This window comes from Colletotrichum fioriniae (assembly GCF_027942845.1).
Source record: "Colletotrichum fioriniae strain IMI 355084 chromosome Unknown scaffold_5, whole genome shotgun sequence".
Taxonomy (NCBI): Eukaryota; Fungi; Ascomycota; class Sordariomycetes; order Glomerellales; family Glomerellaceae; genus Colletotrichum; species Colletotrichum fioriniae.
The window spans coordinates 3017054-3033204 of NW_027076841.1; the positions used below are offsets into that span (position 1 = coordinate 3017054).

Genomic DNA, 16151 nt, shown 5'->3' on the forward strand with positions numbered 1-16151 from the left:
CACATTGCGAAGATGGGCCATGTGCCAAAACAGATATCTATCTCGTTTAGAGACCTAGTACTCTTTTCAGCAAGTTCTTGCAGTGGCATTATGCCATGGGTAGACGAAGAGGCAAAACAAAACAGACAGGATCAGTTCATTGGTCGGCCCATTGGTTATATATCATGGCTTTTTTACCCTCCTTTTTTTCGTACATGCTTTTGCTCCGCGTATGGCGGTCTTCTTGTTGCTTCCATTCCAACAACTCATGATCACGAGACTCTATATAATGGGCATACGCTTCTCCCCTCCCTTCGCCAGGCATCATGTATTTCTTGTTTGTTCTAGGGGGGCGGGGGCGCGTCGTAATGCCTGGCACGGATCAGCATTTATTTACCTGGGCTCATTCTCATTCGCATTCCTTCATTGCACTCACTCACATGACCTCTGCACTAGCGACTTTCTCAAAGCACACTTTCGGAGAACGATAGGACGGGAAAAGGAAGAATGGATCATGAAGGGCTATAGAAAGTAATGATGCAAGGAGCACCCGGGCTTTTCAATAATAAGGGAGAAGACAGGGAAGAGGGTTCCTTTTATTAATGAAATATATATATACACTAATGGGCTTTTCAGAGGGATGGTGACGATGGAGCATATTCGGATGAGATTAATGACGTCGCGAAGTAGGAACGAAAAGAAGGAGAGCAAGGAGAAGGAGATGATGTGATGAAGACGCGTACATGGGTTTAATGAATGGCACACATTTTCAGAGTTTTTCTCACGCAGAGGATCGGATGTGTGTGAGAATGTGACTGGTGCTGAAATCGAAAGTTGCAGATATTTTTGTGTGCGAATGAATTATAGACGACTCTCATGGACTGGTTACTAAATGACGAACTCGAGGGTGCAGTCGTCAGATTCTACTTTGCCGTATGAACGGAGCTGTCCAGGTTACAAAAAAAGAGAGCCGAGTGTCGTGTGTAGCCCGTCTTTCTTCGAAAGTAGTACCTTTTTATTCCCATCAAGCAGACAGATGGGTGCATTTTCCTGACCGTAGTCGTCGTCGGAAGAAGCCCCCCCCCTCGTTTTGGCTGAGCATGATCGCTATCGTTGTGACCGGTGTCCGAACATCTTTAGTTTCTGGTTCTTCTTCACGTGATGGCTACCATGACAGGTTTATGATATGAATCAACTTCTTTACTTGGCTGTCTGGATAGATGGTAGACAGCACGTGCACTTTGGAATCGACACGGTGACTCGTGGTAAATGGAGAGAAGGGATCTTTGTTCGTTCGACTTCACTCTATTTCTGCCTATTTACTTTCCCTGTAATGTGGCCTTTCGACTCTTGACGAGTTGTAACATTCTGACTTTGGGATAAATCAACCGGGGATAATAAAGGGGGGAGGGTATTACTACAATATAAGAATAATCAGGACACACATAAAAACACATACACACATGTTGATAATCCCGAGGGTCAATGTGAGAATATTTGAAGCTTTTATAGCTGCTAGACAAGATAGAAAGAAAAACACTGTTTGAGTGTGGGTGTGACTGCAATAGTCCTTTTAGAGAAAAGAAGGGAATTTCCCACAACCTCGCGGAAACAAAAATCGCTATGTAAAAGGACCACTGATTTCTTCGTACATCGTGTCATCGATTCCTTTCCCTGAGACCAATCTCAGATTCTGGTTCTTCCTGTTCTGGATATCCTTTTCCAATCTTTGTCCAAACACAAACAGTTTCCTCAGCCAAACTGGATAATCACATCCTCCTCCACAAACTCCTGAGCCACATCCTCCGCAATCCAGTATCGTCCACCGCCCAGAGGCGTGACGCTCCTGCTTCTGAGCTCGGCGCCGTAGACGTCGTTCCACATGGCCTGGCCGTCGAAGCTGACGAGGCCAAACGTGGACGGGTCGGTGCTGGTTCCGCCCGTCTTCTTGGTGCGCTTGATGCGCAGGCGGCGGGATTCAGGGTCCTCGGGCTTCATGGGTGTCGTGTCGTGCGCGTGGCGGCGGGGCTTGGTGGGTGGAATCCACATGATGCCCGTGTCTTTCGGGATCGTGATGACGGGAGCGGTCCAGAGGGGTACGACAGCAGGAGGAGCGGCGGAGAAGAAGATTGGGTTTGCGACGGCGGGGTCGCAGACGCTTGTCGTTGCCACGGAGCCTGCGAGGGCCGGGTGAGTTGTCGCCGCGTTGAAGGAGGATGAGATGACGGCTCGGTTGAGAGCCTCTGCCCACTCTGACGGGGTGGAAGCCTTCCGCACGAGACGCGGCGCAGGGATCGCGCCGATGGCCTCATTCAGGGCGGCTTCCCATTGCGCGGCCGTCGCCGTTGTGCGGCGGAGGGGCTCAGGTTGGGTGGAGGGCGGTTGAGCGGACATTTGGGATTTGAGGGAATCCCACCACGTCGGTTGCTTGACGGCGGGGACTTCGGGGAGCGGCTCAAAGTCCGACACGACTTCCTCATCGTCGGATCGTGTTGATGCGGTGTCCAAGGATGGCGTGGAGCGGCCGGATGTGGCACGGGAGCTGGGTCTTGCGACGGCGAGGGACATCCAGTCTTCAACACGGGTCTCTACGGACGTAGGGGCCCAGAGGCTGAACGACTCGAGCTGGGGCAGCTCCTCGGACGTGACGCGGGCGGCGGAGGGCATGCCGAGGCCGACGGGGAGGGCAGAAGTTGTCCTGAAGCACGCGCGCTTGTGGCTGGGGTTGAACAGGCCAGTAGACTCCTTGTAGACGACGGCGGGTCTCGCAGCCCACATGGACGTCGTCTTGCTCTTGCGCTGCTGCTGTGGCTTGCTCCAGAGGGGAGTGTTGGACTGGGCCACCTTTTGCTTCTTCGCGGGCGCGGTCCAGAGAGAAGTGCTGCAGATGACGGCAGGCTCTGGCAGACGCTCGCGGACGCGGGCAGGGGCGCTCATCTTGTCGAGGTAGCTTCCCCAGACACGGGCATCGGGTTGCGGAAGACCTGTTGAGGCGCGACGGCTGATGAACTGCTTTGGCTTGGGTGCCCAAAGAAGGGAGACGGGTTCCGGCGAGGAGGAGAACTCCTCGGCGGCGATGGTGATGACCATTGAGTCGTGCTTGGTGTCGTCGTTGCCCTCGGCTGTCTTCTCGTCTTCAGAGTCTTCGTACTCTGACTGAGAGCGCTCAGAGATGTACTCCTCGGCGAAGGACTCTGGGCGGTATGTCATAGGCTGGGGGAGAAGACTGTTCTTGGATGGGACCTGATCCGACTGGAGGAGACTGGCGATTTCCCAAAGAGTGGTCTCGTCGAAGCCGTCGTCACTATCTTCGTCGTCCTCAATATCAGACACTTCGTCGTCACCTTCTTCCTCGTCGTCGTAGTCGTCGAAGAAGGAAGAGGAGTATTCTTGAGCCTCGAGTTGCTTTGCGCGAGCTTCCAATGCGGCACGTACTGCAGGTCCACCAGTTGACATAGTACCGGGCATAGCCATAAACATATGACTTGGCCCACGCGGTTGGACGGTGGCGGTGTCCGACTTCTCGCCCCAGGGGAACTGGAAGATACCGAGCGTACCTCTCTTATCAGGAAGGGGTTGCGGGCTCTCAAGAATATCGGGCAACAGTGTGACACGCTTGCTACGTCTTGGTGGACGTTGGGTCAGGGGACGCTGGGGCTGTTGGAAGTTATCCTTGACGGGCTCAGGGCTCCAAGAGACACGCCAAAGTCCGGAGGTGGGCCGTAGCTTTTTAGCAGCAGTGTGATCGGGCTGCCAAAGTTGCGAGCTCACGATATTTAGGGGATCGGAGACCTTGCGTGTCGCAGGGCGAACGGAGATACCAGGTAAGGCGTCGCCCTGGGGGGAAGTAACTTTAGACGCGACGCCATGGTTTGCGGGAGGAGCCCAAAGCAGCGGTGGTTCGCGCTCAAAATAGACTGGCGAGTCGGGTTTCCACAGACATTCTGGGGGTGCGGGAGCTCGCTCGTTCGGCATGAGCCTCGCGAGTATCTGAGCGTTGACACCGTCACCGCCGTCGGACTCCTCGTCGGTGTCCGGTGGGGTAGGACTGCCAAGCTGCAACGCCGCCGCAGTCGCACTCAAGGGCGCCTTTGAGACAGACAAGAAATTGAGATTTCTCTTTGCCAATAGTTCAGAAGCGTTCTCCATATACTCCATTTGAGCATCCGCAAGTCGCTGTTGCCAGAGACTGGTGCGATTGTTGTTGGTGCCGTCAGAAGAGAGGGAAGACGCGCTTAGCGTCCTCAGATCTTCAGATGAAGACTTGCTCATGCTGCCCATCCGAGCGCGGCGGGAATTGCGCCGATCTAACGCAATGTTATTGCGCTGGGGGATATCTTGCAGCGACTCGTCAATCTGAGCAAGGCTTCGTGAGTTGACAATTGCAGATTCGTGTTGCGAGTTGCGGACCGACGTCGTCCCAACTGTCGACATGGAGTCCCGGCTGAGACCATGCTGCATCTCGTGCCATTGGTTCTCTTGCTGGCCCATTTCAGCCTCCAAAGATTCCAGAAGACGAATCCTCTGTCCCTGGCTCTCGTACGAGTCGCGGTTCGGCTGTTCCAATTTCTTGAGTTGCGCTTGAATCATCTCGTAAGCATGTTGCGGCGACTCCAATGGAGAAGGTTCTGCGGCGTGCATCACGATCGCGTTCTTCTTGACGGGAGATCTGAGTTGGAGAGCCCGCGGAGGGGGCTGTCTGCGTGACTGCACCGGCTCCTTGCGCTCAGTGAATGTGATGCTCTCGTCGCCGATGCGGCGATGCCAGCGAGCGCCTCTGTTCGCGAGGCTCACCTCTGGAAGGTCGACGGGGCTTTCGCGGGCCTCTTGCGGCGCTTCCACGTCTCTCTCGTGCTCAACAGATGCATCGAGCATGATTGTCATGACTTCCTTGCCGTCATTGTGGCTGATCATGGACAAGTCGCGCGGCTGGATCCACGTCGGCTTCGGCATGTGCGTAGCTTCTTGGATGTTCACTGGTGCGACGGGTGAGTGGATGGATCCCCAGTTTGTTGTAGTCTCTTCATCGCGAGTCCTGACCGTCCTCGTCTCGCTGAACTCGGAGAGACTAGGGTTGCGGACCGGAATGACAGGTGATGACTGGCGCTTTGCTCCATCGTATGCCCGCTTGATCTCCGCGGTATCGTTGATAGGCAAGGCAGGAATCCAAGAGTCGTGCTCATCTGGTCTTCCAGTAATAACAGAGGTATCAACGCTGAATTTAGAAGTGTTGCGGGGCAGATCCGGCCTGACTGACTCTTCGATATCAAGAATGCTTTGAGTTCGAATGGACGTCTTGGTCGAGCGATCAGACTGCTTGGACTGATCCCGGCTGCTTCCTGATTCCCATGCATCTCTCTCGTTAACTCCCGAGTTACTTGCAGGCTTGAAGGCCAAAGGAACCATGGGCATCTCAGGGACTGGGGTCCTGGGCTGGGCGCCCGCCTCAGAGTTGCCAAGACCTCCCGGGAAGAAGAGGTCCATCTTCTCATCGAAAGTCATGCTCTTGGTGTCATTTGGCAGTGCGCGTACAGGGTGGTTACCGGCGCTCTTCGGTGGTGGTGGCAAAGGAGGCAGTTGGGTCGGGCTGCCAGGATTCGACAACAGAATCGATTTCCTGCTCATGATGGAACCACCTGACTTGCTCCGCCTATGGTTAGGAGAGTTCTCCGCTGGGAAGATTTGACGGTCCTTGCCCTGCTGTCTCGGGATCGGGCGAGGTCGATGAACGACGGACCCTGATGACTTGAGCCCTGGCCCAGGGGACTGCATAATGGGCGTCTTGGCGGCCTGGTTCGAGGCTCCCTCAATAATGCTTTGCACTGCTGTCGGGTCGTTGTACTGGATGTTGTTCACGAACATGACAGTCTGCTCCTGTTGAACCGCGTCCTTGGGCAAAGGCCTCATAGCCATGGCCCTCGGGTTTGACGGCAGACCACCTGTTGGCCGTCGCTGTAAACTACTCCCACCAGGTGTTTTGGGCGAAAGAGGCTTTTGCCTGGAAGGACGAATCGTCGGGTCAACTGCAGTCTGAATGGGCCAGGTCGGTGGCAGATCCGGCTTCTTGGTGGGTGACATCAAACGAGCGGCGCTCTTGGGCGGAGGCGGAGGTACGAGACCAATGGGCGGTGATGCAACTGTGAATTCGGTCGCGGTAGAGGATTTTTGGCTCACGGAACGATCGAGGGTCATTTGCGTCTTCTGGCTCATAGTCCTCTCCACGGTGCGCTGGCTGGCTGATCTTTCCATCGTCTCAAAGGGGCTCAGAGGTCTTTCCGGCCGTTGTGGGCGAGGCGGAGAAATACTGCTGACGGGTGCGGTCTGCGGGGGCGTGACTGGTCTCTTTTCGTTCTCAAGCTGCTGCAGGGTCTCTGGCATTTGCCTGGGGGACCTGCGTCTGATTTCCTCCACGCCGGGAGACAGCTGGGCGGACGAAGTCGTTGCGGGAGGATTCGACATGAGCCCAACCGATCTGAGTTGTTGCGGTTCCGCGGGGGGCGACTTCAACCCAATTTCCTTCCGCTTACCACTCTGAGCACGTTTGAGAGCCTCTTCCGGAGTAATCGCTGGGGGCTTGGGAGCCGGGCGCTGGGCGTTGAAGCTCGAGTTCCTTTGCATCGAAGTAAAGTCGTTACCCCTTTTCTCCCTGTCGTTCTTCGCAGCTGTGGCGAGGTCGATGGTGGCGATCTTGCTCAGGGGGTTCTGCTCTCCGCTGTCTTGGAGGATCGGGTTGGAGATAGCATTCTTGATGTTCGAGCCTGGTCCAATCTTGTCGAAAATACTCCGTCCCTTCATAATGTTGGGCCTCGCGTCCATGCTCCTGCTTTGCCTGGGAGGAGCCGTCTGCGCCCGAATCGGTGGGAAGAGCTGGCCCTGCACGGGAACACCGCCTACACCGGTAGATGCCTGGCCCGGAGCGATGCTAGGCATGGTGGGCAGAGCGCCGCCGCCGACACCTCCACCGAAGTCTACAGGTTGGTTGAAAGTCGTGACAGTAGTAATCGTGCCTCCTTTGAGGTCCTCGTATCGCGACGGCGGGTAGTCAGTGTCTGAAGTTGAAATGTCTCTGCTAGAACTGATATTTCGCGGGGACTGGGCATCCGGATGAACCTCTTGCTTTTGACGAGGGGGCAGCAAGACTCCCAGAGAGCCTGTAAGGATGCCTGGGAAGTGTTAGCAAATTAGCGCAGCGAGTCGAAGGCTTCACACATACTGAGAAGGATTGACAGGCCAGTGGCGGGGAGAGCAGTTCTGAAGATCAGCTCAATAGTGTCTATGCCCAGAAGCATTGGGATACTTGTCTATCAAGATGGTGTGTGATTAGTACTATGATGCGTCAAAGCAATAGCGCGTAAAACTTACCGCCGTCCAGAGAGCGAGGGCGCCGATGACCCAGAAGATGGCCTTCTTCACTTGCACACTCGTAATGCCGATGGAGTTGGCTCTGAAGGCGAGCGCAGCAATCACGGCGAAGTCTGTGACCATCACAACAGCACCGATAGCCAGGAGATCATTTCTGGCAACGCAGACGGTGGCAATCTGAGCCTTCTGGAACCCAACAAATACGGCGCCCAGAATAAATCGCACGCCGAGGACCGCCTGGTAGACCATGGCGCTCGCCGGCGCTCTTGCGTTCGCGTTGATAGCCCATAGCAGGAACTGCTCGATGGCGAATCGGGCGAGTTGATCGAAGATTGTAGTAAAAATTACGGCGACTTGACATCCGGCAGTCGAGGTTGGGTCGAGTGTGAGGCCGGTGAAGTCTATTTGTGCCCACAGGGCGGATGATACAAGGAATGTGATGAGGACCAGCCTCAGGCCGTCCCGAAAGATCTTTGAGCCATGGCCCTTTGCTAAAGGAAAGACGGCGGGCGTCGCGGCTTGGATGACGATTCCACTGTGAATCAGGATGGTTAGCGCAAATATTCCCCCTCCGTTCTCAACGGTTCCCTCCTCTCTTTCGTATCTCCCAAGGCCATGATCGTTTCCTCCAAGCCTCCTTCTTGGCCTCGAGGCGCCCAGCTATTCCTAACTAGCGTCGACGATGGAGGTAATGACGGGTGACTGACAAGGTAAGGGCCGAGACCAAGGCCTGAACAATTCCTGGAATGAACATTTCGTTTGTCGGGGCCGCGGGCCGGCCGGGAGGAGAATCGAAAAAACCCAGTCAATGGGGAAATGTTGAAGGAGAGGAAAAAAAGTCTTAGTGAAGGAAACGAATCATGATGAGAATGCCTCGTACTATGGTAGCATTCCACGATCAAACAAAGACAAACATGACAGGAAAGATGCCCTACGATGTACACACGAAGTGGCAGATAGATGGTATGAAGGATGACAGGACGGAGATGTGTGAGGGCGCGTGGTAGGACGAGCAGATGCGGCTGTTCTCTCGATACTCTTTCGGGGACGCACCAGAGTGGAGAGCAAAGACGGGGGGCACAGACGGAGAGGGAAGGAGAACAGAGCAGCCGGCAGTGACATAAACCGGGAGGGGTGTGTGTGCAGATGGTTGAAGGTCAGGTACGGATAGTCAGAGACTCAGAGGAGATTTGGATGTGGTAGTGTAAAGAAAGGTAGGGATGGATGGGTGGATGGTGGTTCTGCGGCTACGTCTACGTCTGGGCTGCCGCGCTGGAGGCTATAGCAAGATGGGGAGCAGGAAGACGTAACGCCAGGGACACACGATGAAGAGGCACCAAGGTTAGAGGATGCCAGCAGAACCTGCAGACGCTGCAGACTAGAGTATACGTTCGAAGTACCCGGCCTCGTCTCATGGGACGGGCATACTATGGTAGCCTATTTCCAAGGTTATTCTCGGTATGGGGGTTCTGGAGGACCCGGCCAGATGTTACCTCAGCGGATGGTCTAAGCCAATCCCAGGGCCAGAATCGGCTGAAATGATGTCTGGTCCTTTGAAGAGTCGAGTTGCAAAAATGGGATACTTGACAGTAGACTCGACAAGCGTAGTGTAGGAGGGAAGAGGGTCTCAAACCGGCCGTGGGCAGGGTGCTGTGTGAGATCTCTCGATACGTCGTTCATGCCGGCACTGGTCAGGGGCGGTGATTGGGCTGGCGGCAAGGCTGACAGGGGTTAGAACCTTGTTCTATCCACCACGACGCCGTGGCGTGCGTCGACTCTGTTTCAGCGTCGAAACCCACGATGTTCGGGATGGAGGGGTCCAGGGCCGGCCAGAGGCCCCATTCCATTCCATCCGTCTTGACTTTTCTTTTTTTTTTCTTTTCCTGGTCTTTGGGTCTGGTCCAGTGTGTCTGTCTGGTTGGTGGTCTCTTCTCATCTATAGCAATTCGCCTCGTGTCTTTTGGGACCTGGGCTGGTTTATTCTTATCATCGGAACAGGAACGTCAGACCCTTATTTGTGGGCTTCTTCTCAACTAGTCTGGAACGATGTAGATGGACTCGTAGTAGTTGGAAACAACACACAAGACTCGCAGCGCAGACCTTGACAGCACTTGTTGTGCCCCATCGTCATCATCCAATGGAGTGGCGATGGTGAGTTGAGGCTCAACTTTGGGGCTAATCGACCCGCAGACTTGCAACAAGGAGTTTCTGAAGGTCGGCGCTTCGTCGAACAATTGTGCAGTACTCCGTAATACCAAAGTCCAGAGGAACATCCTATAGACCAAAGATGACAAGACTCAGCCAATTGCTGGTCGTACATGGCAACACACGCAGCCTGCCCTTGCTGTTTGACAATTGACGTCTAACTTTGACGCTGGCCTCGCTATGAGGGAAGAGGGGAAAAGAAGGTACTGAGGTGCATTCCTCGCATCAGGAACCTACCTGCGCTTAGCAGAGGAGAGACCGAGAATAGAATCTTTATTCGACGCAACGGCGATTCCCTGCTCTGTGCAGCGTGTCCCCTTTGGAGCTGCAGATGTCCTGGAACTCCTGGTTGATCGAAACATGAGGAATCGAACGCCTTCTCTCTGGAAAGCAATCGCCTTTTGGCAGAGCTACCCTCGGTTCTAGGCTGAGTGACATGTGTTTCCGTCATGCGGCAAGGCACCTCGTCCTCGTCCTCGCTCGCATTCTCTCTCTCACTCTCGTCGATGGGTGCAGCCGTACGGATACACCTGCAGCGGGCACTTAGGTCGAGCGATGGGAAAAATAAGGTAAGGTAAGGGAGAGCCAGCTGCAATCCAGGACTCCAGGGAATCGGATGGCGGATACAGGGAAGAAGCCGGTGGCGCCAGGGGCAGGTCTGCAGTCGCTCAGACAGTTGACTTTGGTGTGTGGTGGACTGAAGAGAAAAAGGCTGATGAGGTGTCTGTGTCTACGTGACAGTGAGAGTCTTCTTCCTTGTGTATCTGTAGTGTGGTGCTGAAGGCGGATGAATGGTCACGAGGGTGTGAGGATGAATTCTGGGTGGGAGAAAAGGATGGGAGATTCCCAGTGTTCCTTGAGATTTGTCAGGGGCTTCGATGTTTCTTGGCGCACCCTCTACAGTGGAGACGCCTGACGAGGGTTCCCCTGTGACGGCGGAGGTTGCCCACGAGGGCAAGGAGGGCTAGATTGATCATTTCAAGAGTCGAGAGTGCCTTGCCTGCTTCCAAGTATCAGTGATTCCCACCCTCTGTGAATTACGTGCTGCAAAGACCGAGAGCACCAGCTGATTAGTAAAGGTCGGATGGTCCCAAAAGGCTAATCAATCAAGCTTTGGCCGCCCAGCTATCCTGCGTTTCGGCTGCTACCGAATCCGACCAGCCGCTCAACTTCTCACACAACAACGCTACCACCCCATTTGTGTACACTGTCACAACTATCTGGTGTAGTACACCAAGACCAAGACCAAGACATCGAGACTCTTTGACTCTGCGCGGGTATGCGGGGGGCGGCGCAGGTACGCAGCGGCGCCACTGGCAGGCAAAGCAACGCAAGACTTGTTTCTACCGCCTCTGCATGCGCCTTTGTTTCCTTAACTTTCCTTCCACTCGGTTCCCTCGGTGCGTTTGCTGTCAAATACTCTGCAGTAGTCTTGGACACTAGGTACTGTTTCTCTAACGACGATGCCTGTGAGCGCGCCCGGAAGATATCACTACCGATATGCCAGCATTGAGGCGAAGTGGTTGCGCTATCATGTAAGATACCACACTTCGCTGCATGATGATAATACACAAGGACAATCAACGCCTCGGCTTCAGGAGATAATACAACTAGAGCCCAGTAAGGCGTAAGATTAGGCAAAACAACTTCTGCGGGTAGACGGCATAGGAACAAGATGGCTTCAACGATGGCTCCCTCTCATGCTTCCAACTTCCAAGGACTTCGGGACGCACCAAAGCACAACAAATAAACCTTCAGGTTCTGGAGCTTGTCCCGTCTGATGGCCCCAGCAGACGAACGTGATCGCCATCATCATTTTACCCCGCCCTCAACTCTAACGTTTTTCTTCCTCTTACACGTACATACAGATGATGGTAAACTTTAGTCTCGGGCATCGGCAGTAGTCCAAGGTTTTGGGACAAACGTCTCTGGAAGGATAAGAAAAATAACCTTTGCCGAATTGAGGCCTGGGGGTGAGGATCAGGCTCAAGTCTGTCGGACTTTGAAAAGACTAGTTTCGCTATGTCACTCACTTCTTCCCAACGGCATTTTCAGGTTTCGAGCGGGTTTGGGGATATTCACTTCCTCCGCTGACTCAAGCGATGAATGAGACTCCCTGTTCCGATGCTCAGATGCCAGTAACGAGATGTCCGGTCGCGTCAGATCCCAACCGTAGAGCCGTGATCCATCCGCATCGGCGAGCGCCAGGCCGGGGACGCGCCTCCACACCTTATCCGGTAATTCCGCCCCCGCCCGCTCACTCAGGTCCCGCGTCGCTTCGTCCACAGATGACGACCGCAAAGGTAATCACTGAAGTCAAGCACTCCTTAGCACAAGATCTTGCATGGCCGCTAGCTCCTTCGCGCCAGACTTCACTGACAGCGGGAGCCAAACACCAAGAAGGCTGGTTGGACCTACTCGATCTAGTCTGGCGTGGGACTGCAACGTGTGCAAGTATGCCGCTTGCCGGTGCCGCTAGCCTCCTTCCACCCCTCTCCTCCCGCTATCACCTCACCTCACACTCCGCATGCCTTCTCATCCTTTCGGAGCCGGGCCCGAAAGGTACAACGAACCTCACCCGGCCCGGTTCGTCCAAAATGAGTCAATAGGTGTACGCGGGATGACGGCGGGCGTAAACGGCGTATCTTTTCTTCGTCGTGTTATTGGGTGAGCGTTTCTGGTTATCAAGTTGGAGAAGGGGGAAACAAGACAAAGGGAGACAGACAACCTCTACAAGAACATTCAGTAGTGGTATTAATTAAACGTTTCTCACAACATCAACATATCAAATAATCTCATCATTGTTCTCAATATTCTCAACCGGAAGACATTATCCAACCATGCCTCGCACCGAACTTGAGTATCCCAAAGAGCCATATGGCACCGTTAAACGATACAGCCCGCGTGGTATGTCTCACTCACTCTCACTCACCTCAAGTCTTCACGAAACCATCAACTAACACACCCTCAAAGCATCCTACGCCCTCCGCACAATCCACACCATAATAAACACAAGCCCAATCCTCCACGTCTCCTTCAACGACCCGCAATCCCCCTTCCCCACGATCCTCCCCATGCTCGGCCAAATGGGCTCCTTCTCCCGCCCCTCCGCCGACGAAGGCGACGTCCTAGACCTCTACCTGCACGGCTACGTCTCCTCCCGCCTCATCAACATCTCCCGTCATCAGCCGTCCGACGCTTCTTCCGCCTCCACCTCCACCTCTTCTACTTCCTCTCCTTCGTCTCCTCCACCAGGCCTCCCCGTCTGCGTCGCAGCATCCCACCTAGACGGACTCGTCCTAGCCCTAACCCCAAACGCCCACAGCTACAACTACCGCTCCGCAATCCTCTTCGGCCACGCCACCCTCGTCTCCGAACCCGCAGAGCGCCTGTACGCGATGCAGCTCATCACAGACGGCGTCGTGCCTGGTCGCTGGGAGGGGTCCCGCGTGCCCCCCAACAAGGGTGAGTTATCCTCCACGAGCGTGCTGAAAGTGCGCATCGCGACAGGGAGTGCCAAGATCCGCGAGGGCCCACCGGGGGATGATAGGGCTGATAAAGAAGACGAAAGTGTCACGGGGAGGGTGTGGACGGGCGTCGTGCCGGTCTATCATGTCCTTGGGGAGCCTGTGGCGGGTCCGTATAACGAGGTGGCGGAGGTTCCTGGGTATTTGGGGGAGTATGTGAGGGAGACCAATTTGGCGACGAAGGAGGCGGCTTTTGAGGCTGCTAGGAAGGTTGCTGTGAAGAAGGGAGGTGAGGATGAGTGAGTAAATATCACGAAGACGGAGGATGAAAGATCTCTGAGTAGCAGTGCAGAAAGCGATGAGTTGATGAGATATGGAAGACATGTCAGGGAGCTGTGAAGAAATATATGATGAAGAGCGGTTTGATTTTACGACTCAAAGAATAATTCCTTCTAAATGAGCTTGGCAGTTGGTGCACGCAGCTCTAACTCTAACTCATCCCAATATAATTACACATGTCAGAGTACCATATGTACAGAAAGCAAGACCTCCTCATCTCCAATGAAAAGACTGCTCGTCGATTCTATCCTCGATCCAGACTTTTCACGCAAAAAGACACCCTTCCCTCAGCCAAGGATACAGAATCACCACAACTCCCAAATCTTATCCGGCATCACAACGCGCATCACCTCCCAATGCCCCAGCGCGCTCTTTTCGTGCCACTTGGTCAGCTGCTCCGTGCTGTTATCCCTCAGGATCCCGTAATCCCCCTGCAAAAAGTGCTTGGGAAACACCTCGTGCGCCGGCATCAAGAACGCGCGGCGGGTGCGGCTGCCCAAGAAGTCGTCGTCCACGGGGGCCCTGAACTTGAGCTTCCCGGACGTCTTTTTGCAAAAGATGACCATGTTGGTAAAATCCTGGCCCTCCTCCTCAATCTTTTCCGGGGTAGGGTGCTCCGACTCGCGGAAGATGCGGCAGGAGGGGAAGACCTCTCTGATGGTGTCCACGACGAGTTTGGGGGCCGGGTGGAGGAAGTCGCCGGCGTAGTTCTATGAGCTATAAGTATACGGAAGCCTAGAGAGGCGGGGGTCAGACGCTATGACGACTTACGATGGCAATGGCGCCGTCGGGCTTGAGGAGCGAGTTGAGGCCCTGGAGGAACTCGAGAGTGAAGAGGGGCACGGGCTCGGCGCCGCCGGTGAAGACGTCGTGGACAATGTAGTCGAACCTCGCGTCCGGATCGTCGGCGAGCTTGCGGGTGTAGCTTACCGCGTCGGCGATGACGGGTGTGTGGTTGGACGGCAGCTGGAAGTACTTTGAAGCGAACTCGTGCACGACGGGGTCGATTTCGACAATGGTCGTGTCGACGCCGTGAGCGACCAAAGCCGCTGGCGTAGTACCGATACCAAGACCGCTGTTTCGTGATTAGAATAGGTTCCGTAGAATCCTTTCTTACAGAACGATGACCTACATGTTCAGAGCCTTGGCCTTTGAGTCGGGAACGGCCTTGGTAGTCTTGACGAGCCGAACAGCCTCCAACATGACAAAGACACCATAAATAGGCTCCGCGACGCGAGGACCCTTGTGCTTCACCCACTCGCCACCGAGCAGCGAGTGATCGCACCGCATAACACGGTACCCGTGCTTGATACTCTCTAGCACGGAGACGTACCCCGTGACGGACTCCTTGCGATCCAGCAGGAACCAGTTATCTGCCTGCAACGTGGCGTTGAGCGAAGCCGCGGCCATGGGCGTCAGCGCATGCGGGTTCAAGAACGCCGTGTGCAGCACGGCAGGGATGGCGAACAGCAGCAGCTTGGACGGGGCGTAGACGGCGTAGGCGGCACCCAGCAGCGCCTCGAGGCCGATGCGCGTCTGGAAGAAGGACCGGCCGACGTAGGTCTGCAGGTACTCGCCCGACAGCGTCTCGACAAACCGGAAGAGGCCCCAGGAGCCTAGACCCGGCGCGGCGTCGGCGACGAACTTGGGCAGCTTTGACAGGCTCACTTTCTCCATCTCCGTCGCCACGCAGCTCACCGAGATGACGATGATAGGGAACAGCGTGACGGCCTCCATGACCAGGGGACCCCAGTACGCAGTCAGCAGCGAGCTGGTCTGGTACAGGTAGTACTGGATCGCGGGGACGCAGAGGGCGACGACGGGCAGGAGAGTGGCCGGGTTGAAGGGCAATGAGCGGTTGAGGACGACGTTGCCGGCCCAGCCAAAGAAGCAGGCGACCATGACGAGCTTTGCGTGGTATATCGACGACGGGATGGCGCCGTAGACGGGCGACATGGCCAGCTGGGAGACGTTGCTGTAGGTGGCGGCGAGGGCGATGAGGATGGTGGCCTTGAGGTACGCCGTGGCCTGCTGCTTGTAGAATCTGCCTCTGGTCTGGCCCTTTGCCTTTGCCGCGAGGCTCTTGAGCTCCTTTTCGAACCGTTCGGGCGTGAAGCCCTCGGGAGCGGACTCTATCTTGACTGTTGACTTTGGCGGCATCGTTGTGAGGGGGAGTATGTGCGTGTCCGGTGCTGCCGGGTGAGATGAAGTGAGTGAGGTTGTCGTGTGATGAGATGGGAGCTGCGTGAGTGAGTGACGATGAATATATTTTCAATATACAAATATGAATTAACAAACGCTGAGGATGAGCGCCCGGGAAGCTCTCCAAGCGGTTCGGTAGGGTAAAATATGGAATAGAAGGTATGTTATCAGGCAATTTCAACAGCCTGCTGTCGAAGATCTCTTGGTCTTCCTCTTCACTCTCGCGCGTGGCGTGTTTCTCTTGAGCTCAGACTTTCTTCAAGACACACATCACTTTGCGATGCGACACAACGCTGTGGGCAGGAAGGGGGGTTTTGTCTGGGTGCTCTTTTGCTGCCGTTTTGAAACGTCTCCTTATTGCTCCGTATCCGTAGCTCCCTCCTTGAAATCATTTCTGGGGCCACTTGCGCGTGGCGCGAGCTTTGAGCTGTAAGCTTGGCGTGGCTGACTGATTGGATGTGTGGCGGTGCACTGCTCACTCTCACTACTCGCCTAGGGCTCTCCTTCACTTTTACTCTCTTACATATCAATTCAGAGACAATCAGTCGAAATCACACGCAGATTCAGGCTCAGTATCTCATTGAGAATTGTCTCATT

At 55.0% G+C, this 16151-nt stretch overlaps 3 protein-coding genes across 3 annotated transcripts; 1 reads left to right on the forward strand and 2 right to left on the reverse strand.

Moving 5' to 3' along the window:
- Positions 1 to 1731: 1731 nt before the first annotated feature.
- Positions 1732 to 8095, reverse strand: N0V96_005451 (uncharacterized protein; the record flags this gene model as incomplete). The annotated part of the gene is made up of 4 exons (XM_053197496.2): positions 1732 to 7142; positions 7193 to 7280; positions 7342 to 7876; positions 8049 to 8095. The coding sequence occupies 4 exons, from the start codon at positions 8093 to 8095 to the stop codon at positions 1732 to 1734; spliced, it is 6081 nt and encodes a 2026-aa protein (XP_053045036.2).
- Positions 8096 to 12386: 4291 nt separating this feature from the next.
- On the forward strand, positions 12387 to 13316 carry N0V96_005452 (uncharacterized protein; the record flags this gene model as incomplete). The annotated part of the gene is made up of 2 exons (XM_053197495.1): positions 12387 to 12453; positions 12520 to 13316. The coding sequence occupies 2 exons, from the start codon at positions 12387 to 12389 to the stop codon at positions 13314 to 13316; spliced, it is 864 nt and encodes a 287-aa protein (XP_053045035.1).
- A 341-nt stretch (positions 13317 to 13657) lies between these two features.
- Positions 13658 to 15512, reverse strand: N0V96_005453 (uncharacterized protein; the record flags this gene model as incomplete). Its single annotated transcript, XM_053197494.1, has 3 exons — positions 13658 to 14062; positions 14124 to 14427; positions 14485 to 15512. The coding sequence occupies 3 exons, from the start codon at positions 15510 to 15512 to the stop codon at positions 13658 to 13660; spliced, it is 1737 nt and encodes a 578-aa protein (XP_053045034.1).
- Between the last annotated feature and the right edge of the window lie 639 nt (positions 15513 to 16151).